The 10,142-nt window shown below is 33.1% G+C and overlaps 1 protein-coding gene across 1 annotated transcript in view; it reads right to left on the bottom strand.

Moving 5' to 3' along the window:
• Nucleotides 1-7,343: 7,343 nt before the first annotated feature.
• The window catches only part of LOAG_18252 (hypothetical protein), an 8,884-nt gene continuing 6,085 nt past the window's right edge, over nt 7,344-10,142 (bottom strand). The window contains exons 9-14 of the mRNA XM_020450916.1: nt 9,901-10,007; nt 9,362-9,465; nt 9,178-9,239; nt 8,660-9,034; nt 8,046-8,170; nt 7,344-7,644 (exon numbers count right to left, since the gene is read on the bottom strand). Coding sequence (XP_020305352.1) covers nt 7,518-7,644; nt 8,046-8,170; nt 8,660-9,034; nt 9,178-9,239; nt 9,362-9,465; nt 9,901-10,007 — 900 coding nt within the window. The 3' untranslated portion in view covers nt 7,344-7,517. The remainder of the gene's footprint in view (nt 7,645-8,045; nt 8,171-8,659; nt 9,035-9,177; nt 9,240-9,361; nt 9,466-9,900; nt 10,008-10,142) is intronic.

Raw genomic sequence — 10,142 nt, 5'->3', positions numbered from 1 at the left:
TATTCGATAAAAACAAAACTTTCTTATCCCAACCTAAAATGCAACCATTTTTCTGACCTAAACTCCAAGTTTCAGAAGAGAAAAATGTTTCGCATCGCATTATGCAAATAGATGATCGGCCTTAAAAGTGCTAAATTCTTTTAAAAAGTTGCCTTTGTTTGGAAGGTACTGACAAAAAGTTTCTCGTCTCTCTCCCTTCATACCTGTCTTCTCTTTATAAGTAGTCGAGTAAAGGAATTATATTTGAATTATTCTTAAGATACTTTGTAGGCAGAAGATAGGTTTACCTTGATCATTTCATTTGGATTTCTCTATTTCTCTTAGTTGAATAAACCAAGCAATAGATTTCAGAATTGAAAAGGTGGCGTCAGGAACTCGTTAAGCGATTTAAATTAAATACTCAATTTTTTATTGGTTCCATAATTAACAAATGAGAATTATCAGTATCAAAAATTCAATCCCGAAAATTTGTACAGGGAGAATTTACCAGAAAAATTCTTGATAGTAGGTCATAAAAGGAAAAGTTGCTGAGGAAACTGGATGGCTATTACGGAATTGCCCTTGAATGAAGAGATTAAGGTATGGATAACAAAGTAGCCGCGTACGATGACAAGTGATAGGCTAAAATGTATGATAAAGATAACGGATAGGAACTTTCATCATTTTTTTTTTATTTTCCTTTATTTTATGCATAGTCTTTTCCAGAAAAAATCTAACTGAGTTCTAGTCTCATTTCATTGATCTCAAGATAGTGCTCCTTCATGAAATTGCTTTGAAAATATTTTGCACAAATTTCGAAAAAATCAATCAAAATTTTGCAAAAAATATTTGAAAATCAATGGAGGAAAAACGTTCATATATTAAAATTATAATAAAGCAACACTGATATGTGTTGTGTAATGTGTTTCTTAAAAGAAACAAGAAACAAAGTTCTAATTTGTCAAATTAATGTTTTACTACTGTAATATCAGAAATCTCATGGTCACACGGTTTTAATTTATATTGATTTCCTCAAAAAAAAAATGCTACACGGACTCTAGCATTAAAAAGAAAGACTGGACAATCTCTAACCTCCACACCTTTACATATGACAGAATATGACATTAATAACCAAGACAAGGTAAGATGAATCACAATATCAGCCGTTGAGAGCTTAAACAACATATAGATTAAGAGGAGTAATTTTTGAGTCTATTTCAAGAAGCTCACAGAAATTATATTTTGCAAAAAGTTGGATAGAAAGTGATGCGAAATTGAAACAAGCAAAGAACAGACATGACCTTAAATCATATGAAAGCTAAAAAATGGAAATGCCATATTTAAAAGTGTAAACCATCTTAAAAGCCAATGAAAAAGAAGTGTTTGGAAATGATGCTAAAAGGTCTTTAGCATAATAATAAGAAATAAAAGGAAATGTCTAGAACTATCTATCACTATTAATCGAAACATTATCATCATCATTTGTGGTGTCAAATTCTTTTACAAACATTTTTCCTGAAAAAAAAAGACGTCGCAAAAGTATTCGCAGTTATTCATTTCGACAATTTTGAACTTCAATTCCAGAAAAAGATGTTGCTTAAATTGATGCAATGATAGAATGGCGTGTTAATTTGCAATCTTTAAGTTTTTAACATCGCTTCTCAAATAACACCAAAAGGCAAGTGAAGAATCAAACAAACTGAAGTTACTAGAAATCCAATCGGTTTAAGAGCCAAACTCAAAGCATCTTGAAAAGTCCTTCTGATAAAAATGATAATTATAATCATTTCCAAAAACAAAAATCCAATTTTCAAATTTTATTTTTCGACTTCTAATCTGTGGCTCACTGTGCGATGACAGCAGGAAACCAATTCATTACTATCAAAAAAGAATTAATTTGTTTCTTTTTTAGACTTAGTTTGCTCAAGAGATGCAGTTGCCGCAAAACTTTCTATTCCTAAAATTCTTCAATTAACTTTTACTGCCAAACAACTAATGTTTCCAAAGTCAAATGAGAAGAATGGGAAGATTATTGAAATTCCTTTAGGAATTTCATGGAATTTCAAGAATCCTTTTTAAAAAACATGAATATCTAATGGTGAATTAAGATACGATAATTTTTATCCAGGAAGTATCGGGCATGGTTTAACGTGCTTAAATCAATTAGATGCCTACTTTTCTAAACGGAACCCCGATTAGTCAAGACTAATGAATTAAATCAATAGTGCCGCAATTTACAAAAGGTCAGGCATGGGTCAAGATGGAGAAGAGAAATGAAAAGGGGAAGCAAGAAGAAGGTCAAGGACGCCAGTGCTGGACGATAAAGTAATTCCATTTATCTAGAAATTTTATCAAGTTTTGAATTCTGCTTTTTCTTCTTATTCTTATTTATCTTCTCTTGTTTCCTATGTTTGTTTTGAAATACAAAAGGCGGAAAGAGTTGATTTCTGATATAATTACTGATATTACCAGAAAAAAAAATGGAAGAATCAATAGCATTAAAATGTCACCAACTAATTCTTCGAAAAAACTGTTTTCTTACCTTTAGGAAAAATGTGATTTTTGAATTACCAAAAAAAGAAATGAATAAGTTAAGAAAAGAAGGAGGAAGTCCTTGACTCTTTCCTCGATATCTAAACGTCAGTCCGGAATTTAATGAAGTGACAGTCCACCGAGAGATCAAAATAATTTGATCATTTAGGGTACCGTGATTTCAAGCATGATTTAGTACTACAAAGGCCTGTTAGAGGTATAAATTGATATTCAGTATAAAAAGGATTGTATGTATATTCAAGTTAAATACGTCTATTTTCATGACAGATTAAAAGTTTTAGGAAATATGTCTAATTCATTGATATGCAGCAATAGTGTCCTATTCAAATACACTTTATTGTCTAAAAAAAGTTGTTTTCTCCGGAAAAAGAAGATCTTTAACGGAGTACTATCATAACAAACGTACTTTTTTATCACTAGAAGAATATTTGGCTGGAATAAATATAAGGATTAGGAAGAATTACATTTTCATTAATATCGACAACTAACTTTGATTCTAAAAGCGTTAGCCAATGCAGATACGATGAAAGATCGCCTGTACGTTGCATGTCTTTCTTAGCCTTAAGGCACTGTATACTTCTACTGTTCAGAGAGAAACAACCTATTTTTAAGTAATACTTCTCTAATCAACGAGAACTTTACAACCATCAAATCAATCGATATTGTTATCGTTTAACATTGTGTACCTTGAAACAAATACCAGGAATTCAAGAGGAGTAAGAGAAAGAAAAGAATGACTGGAAAGACAACAACGTTATAACGTTATTCGTTGGTTTACAGGTTTGGATATGAATGCATCCATTCGTTTCTTTCACCGAGCCCTCTTCAAAAGTGTTCGAAGAGGTAACAAACGACCGGTGGGTACTTCGTTTGCATAAAAAGCACAGAAGAATGGGACGCGCGATGTGCGCCATGATTGAGGACGACACACATTCTTTCCTCCACTTTGTGCTTCTCTGGCGCTTCATTTTGAAGCAAGCAAAATGTTACTTTGTAATATTGCACAATTTCATACATGTATGATTGCTGCTTGATGATTCCTAGGTGAGAAGACCGCTTATTGATTCAGTGGTCATTAAGACCTGTTCTGTATAGTTATGGCTAAAAGCGCTTGAATTGTTTATCATCATTTATAGCAGATGGCCAGTAAATAGAACAAGGCAAGAAGGAATATATTTTCCAATTATGATGGCTGCTGCTGTGCTGACCAATGAAACAACGTCGTAGCTTAGCAGTAGTGAGTGCTTCATAATGTCACAGGGCTGAAAAAGATGTCCAAGAAAGATAGCCTGGACAAGTTTTCCTATATATACCAATTCCTTAGTCGTTTCTCAATTGTCGTGCCATGTCATTCATTCAGGTGATTACAATGAAGGATTTAAAGAAGAATAAATAAAAAACGCTAAAAGGTAAAACGTTAAGAGATGAAGCTGAAAGAAAATTATCAGATCTTAATATTAGAGCAATAAGATTGAAAAGCATTAGGTCAAATTTGATCTCGGCTACAGTTCCATTTCCTCTTATCGATCTCAGATCGATTCAAATGTGAGATTGAGAAAGGATGATAGTTGGCAGTGAAGAATTATGATTTGACAGATACATTCCATTCACATGAAACATAATTGAAAACGCATTGCGTTAGCGGAATGGGCACCAACGGTAAGTTATAAGAACCAGGTAAACAAATACGATTGCTGTTTGTTAGCTATGAAACATGGAATTCTTTTGCATGCAAAAGATAGGCTCCAATTGTGTCAGTTTCACCTTAGTTTTAAGCCGGGATATGGTCACTTCCACATGATAATTACAGCTTTGATGAATCTTCACTTGTTAATTTGTTAACATATGAATGATGAATAGAATACTTGTCAATAATAATCGTAAATTACTCTTAAAACAAAAATCTTTTCCGAATACTTCCCCAATTCTGATTTGCCTTCTTGATAAAAGTATCATTTTGAATATTGAAGCGATAGAAATCCACTTAACTTTAAGATTTTTTAAATGTATCACCGATATCAAGCTAACGAAGTTTTCACGCTACTTGATATTTTTTTTTTTTTTTGCCAATTATACGGTCTAAAAATCGAACGGAATGCGCAGAATTATGTTATTCCCCAAATATTTCAAAAAAAACAGATGGAAGAAAACTTCACATAAGTTATTATGATCGAACAGCGGCATTCATTCTAAAACTAAAACGACCCAAAAAAATTCGACAACTTCTAAAACTCCAGTAGACAAGCTGAAGCTTTGTTTTAATACATTGTTATAAACCATAAAGCTGTCCGGTTTAATTCCGGTTTAAGAAACCGGTTTAATTCCTCAAGTAGCATTTTCAATTTGCATTGATTTGATACAGTGATAGTGCCATACAAAATTATTTTCATGCTTTCTTAAATCTTAACACGATAATTGTGCTATCACTACTAGCATCAAGAATTTGCCCAGTCAGAAGTGGGTACCCAGTTAGTATAAGCCTACGCCAGTTTTTCCACTCCTCTGGTTTTCAGATAAGTATAGATTTAAGATTGTCTAGAATTTCCAATGCTAAATAATGCTTAGGTCTTAATTCTTTAGATATTCCTACCTACTTTTTGTTATTTCGATCATTTACGATATAAAACTTCAAGTTGCTACGACATCTGAGAATGGATTAATTTATTGGGAATTTAAGCAGTTTCTAAGTGAAATAACGATTGGCAAACTCAAAAGGAAGGCCTTATAAATGATGTCGCAACCATTTCGAGGTGTCACAGATGACAGCTGTTCGTTTCATCCCTTGCTCAACTTACCCGTATCCATAAATAATGTTCTGAAATTTTCCATATTCAAAGAAAAAGTTGCCGAGAACCGGACCAGTCGCCAGAGATATAGGTAATAAAGTAATGAAGGTCATTCGACTGATGATGCTATAATCGTCCTTTAATCGGTTATAAATTGCTTTACGTTATTGATAGTTTTCTATTCTATCCTTTCCATTATATCAGTTTTATCTGATTCACTCCTTACCCATCAAAATCACTTGAAAAAGCTAAGTTCAAGATCAGATAATACTTCTTTTGCAATCAGCAAAAAAGCAATTTCTGGTCACATATGAATTCATATATCATTTAAACTTTTTGTGACTTGTCATTTACACCTTCTGGCCACTTCTGATATTAAAAATTCCAAAATAAGATGCCAGCTTCAATTTTTGACTTCTCATTTCATAACCATGGCGAATTCGTTTCCATTTCTGATCATAAGAAAGTATAGCGATTGAGTTCATTTTAATTTACCAAATTATCCAGAGACCTGAAAAAATCCCCAGCCAAATTGTACACAGAAAACTCCCAATAATTTATTCTTATAGAATCTAAAGATAACAACGATTCTGCACAAAATATTGAGGTCAACTTGAGTTTCAAATGAAAATGAATGGGTTAATCTGAGCTTCAAATAAAACAAAAACAGGTTTTCCTCATGAATGCTCTACAATTTCAAGCCTCGACTAAGTTCAAATCTTCTATATAATTCCAAATTTCCATTAACTTGAAATCCCAGCCATATGCTCTAAATGAAACGGTATTCACAATGATAACAATGAACAAATAATTATCCTGTACACTGCTGGTTTCCCACTTCTTATTACCACAACAGACAAAGACAACGATCCGGACTTCCTTCCGGCGACCTTGAAATGAACGATGATGAGACGATGGCTCTCCTGTAGATAGTATAATTACCCATCTGACGAGTGAGTATCACAGAAGCAGAGAACGCGGAACAAAACCGATTAATTCATTTGTTTACTAAAAAGCAGAAATAGCAACCTCAAGCCGTCGATTTTCGACAGGGGAAAGAGAATAGTAGTGGAAATTTCTGAATTAACCTAACCATAACATTTAATAAAAGTCATGCATTCAATTTGAAGTGATTAAGGATTAAAGAACAGAAATTTCGTAATTCGACACCGAAGTGATGATGAACTTCGCCACGAAATGAACTCAATAAAGTGAGATGAGCTACAAAAAAACTTTATGTAATTTTATGCAAAGTTTTATTTTAAAATCCTTGCTATATTTTGAAAAAAACCTATAAGAACCAAAGGGTTAGCAATTTATGGCTTACAAAGATGGAACATATGAACCGGTTTTTTTTTGCATTCATTCAACAAAAGGAAAAACAAATAAAAATTGAGAGCATTTATGACACTAACACAGACAAACTGATAAACTGTTAACATACCAAAATATTTTGACGCTTTTCTGAGGATGAACAATGGCCAGAACCAAAGATTAAATATCAGCCATTCCTAAAATATTTCTTAGGACGCCACGAATTAATCTATCATCCTACGAGTTTAAAGACCAACCAACCAAAGGGAGAATTGCTTTTGCCAGACATTCCTCTGAAAAGCACGAGGACTGAAGACGAAGACTACATAATCACTTGCGTCCAGTTCCTTTCGAATTCAAAGATCAAACTTACTATTAAATATTTCTTTAAAAAATTACGCATGAAACCACCGCGATATTTATAAATAAAATGAGACCAGATGAGTAAACATTACATTTTGGAGAATTAAAGGAAAGTTATTCATGGGAAAGACGTCTACCAAGTTAATAAATAAATAAATATATGAATGAGCAAAACGAAATATTTCCTAAAATAAAAACTGAAAAACAAAATTTAATAATTAGACCGAAAACTCTCCTGGATTAAGTCGAAACAAAATCCTTGTACTGAAAAAGATCAAAATCTGTTATGCAGAAAAAAATTTTTAAAAACGGTGTAAGATCTCCCAAATATCTAATTTCCAGAATCCCTTCCTTCTCCAGGTTAGCTTCGTTCATGTCCTCTCAAAAAAGCTTTTCTTGGTTTATTCGTACAAAATTCTTAAAGAACATTAAGCCTCAAGACAGAAGTAAATCTTAAAACAGCATCATCAAAACGATAGGCAGAAAGTGGCTTAGTATCGGAAAAGAAACTGCAAAACAACTCTAACTTGGCGACAAGGTGTCGTCGAAGATTTGCATAAGAGCAGTAAATTCATGCGATTGTGATTTATTCATACGATCCGCCAACAACGTAGCTTTAACTCTTATATTTGTTAGCTGCTGCATACACCTGGAAGACGGTGAATTAACAGAAATAAAAACTGAAAATTAGATAGCAAAGATACAAACTGAAGAACCAGTGAGCAAATATATAGCATCATTCTGGCCGAGCACAAACGAAATAATCTCTATCTACTCATATTAAAAAACTATGGTACTTTTATGGCACATAAATTTAATGCTAATACTTCTGCTAATGCGAATCCCCAAACTAGATTCTACAATCTGAAGATTTCAATACGATTGTAAATGGCAAAAAATGCTTCAGATATTTATTAAATGCTACAAAAACTTGCATCCAAGGTGGAAGCAGATCACCATGGATCACATGTTCATATGTACTTGATCATCTGTTTCAGACATATTATTCCTGTATTTCACATTTCGTTTGCAAAATTAGCCTATACTAACTTTACACATTTAATGTGTCGCTCCTCAGCAGGAACGTCAACGCCAATTTGGAAACGACGATGGGAACCAGTGCGAATCACGTCCCCACAACCCGTAATTATCGCCCTGAGCGTACTTAATGCTACCTACAACGAAATAAATTTGAAATATTAGATTACAAAGCGAGAGGAATATGAAAGTATGCAGAACCTTTATTATGCAGCAACAAAGAAATAAATTTGGATTTTAGATGTAGAATGAACTATAAATTTAAAAATTAAGTTTTCAAAATGCAAAGACTACAAAAATATAACACCTTGAGATTAACAAATTTTTTTGAGGAACATTTGGAACTTTTTTTCTTTAAAAAAATCTATTCCACATTCTTGATGATTAAAGAATGAGAAGCAAACTGAGATGCGGGCTTCAAGAACAAAAAGCTTAAACAAAATGTTTTGGAAAGCTTGGCAACCACGTCTTTATCACCGTGCCATATATTTTTTGTCATATATTTTTTTGAAGCAGAAATCAAGTAAGAACTTCCATCACTAGTTCCATCACACAGAGTTATTTTTTTCTTTTTTTTTGCACTTCCATCACACAGAGTTACAATTCTGAATTTTATCATGACTGACCTCCACATAATCTTCATGTTTATTTGCGAATAGTGGTTCGATATGAGGCAGAATAGCAGTACACAGTGTTAAATTCCAGACTGCAGGCATATGATTGAATGCATCAATCAGTTCAACCAGTACAGCTATATCATTGGATCGCGCAGCTTCCATGATCGCCGCTTCACAACCGCGTGTTCGCCAACAGCGCAATACATCCTCCAACACCATACGTCGTTGATTCATTATCATTTCAAATTTGTTTAGGCCAGTGATTACATCATCTAAGCTGTATGGTTCGCTAGGTATTTCCTGATCTCGATCTCGATACAGCTCCTTTCGCTGACGCTGATGTTTCGTTTCGTCATTATCACGAAGACCACGGTTTTTCTCTTCCTGAAAATTGACAATTTTGTGAAGTGATGCCAGAATAAGAATTTTCAGTAAACTGTAAAAGTTAGGAGTTATACTCAGTGATACGGAAGTTTCGAAAATTCTAGAAGGATTAAATCTATTATATCACAAATCTGAAAGATGACCTTCTTTCTAGAGATGGAACATCGAATGTCCGGCATTGAATTGGTTACTTCTATTGTTGTCGCTGGAAGAAAACGTGATTCAACAGTTTTCGTAATTCATTTTAGAATAATGAAAGAGACCGCGTGAGATTTAGACAAGGCTTTGTAATGTAATTTAGACATAATGTGAGCTAAAATTCATTACCGTAAGAATGTGTTCCTTTTCGAGATGATAAATTAGATTGTGATGTGCCCAGGATTATACCACCCGCTTTTCGCGTACTACTTGCAACTTTCGAATGTGTCAATCTAAAATTAGTTGTAAGATGAAGTAGAAGCTACTAGCTTCAAGTAACTATCTAATTTGTGTATCTAAATAATTTACTACTATCTAAGCACTTGAGTCCATCACCCTTAATTTACATATGTAGAATGTACAAATGAATTGGTCCAAAGTAAATGTTATTTCTCAAATAGCAAGTTATTTGCAAGTTATTTAGCAAGTTATTTAGCAAGTTATTGTTGTTCAGAGAAAAGTTATCACTATAATCCCAGTATACAAATTTTATGTTCTATTGATGCCGTCTACCGTCTACCTGTGAAGTCTTTTATCCTCAAAATTTCAATACCAGTACAACAGTTTCTGTAGATGAAAAAGTGCCAATACATATAAGGAAGGATTGACCAGTTTATTTAAACTTGAAGTTCTCCGTATCAGTAATGTATAAATCTGCAATAACTTACTTTGAATTTGTGTCATTTCGCCTAGTTCTCAGTGTTTTTGCTTTGGTAGGCATAGATATAATCGTAGCCAGCGGTGCAGTTGTCGTAGTCATGGCAACAGTTGCATTCTGCAATGAGTTCTCAGTGAACAAAAGTTCGATTCTTCATCCATATATATATATATATATATATATATATATATATATATATATATATATATATATATATATATATATATATATATATATATATATATATATATA

Source organism: Loa loa (genome assembly GCF_000183805.2).
Source record: "Loa loa unplaced genomic scaffold supercont3.239, whole genome shotgun sequence".
Taxonomy (NCBI): domain Eukaryota; kingdom Metazoa; phylum Nematoda; class Chromadorea; order Rhabditida; family Onchocercidae; genus Loa; species Loa loa.
The sequence above is the reverse complement of the archived record's forward strand: the minus strand, read 5'-3'. Positions and strand labels throughout refer to the sequence as shown.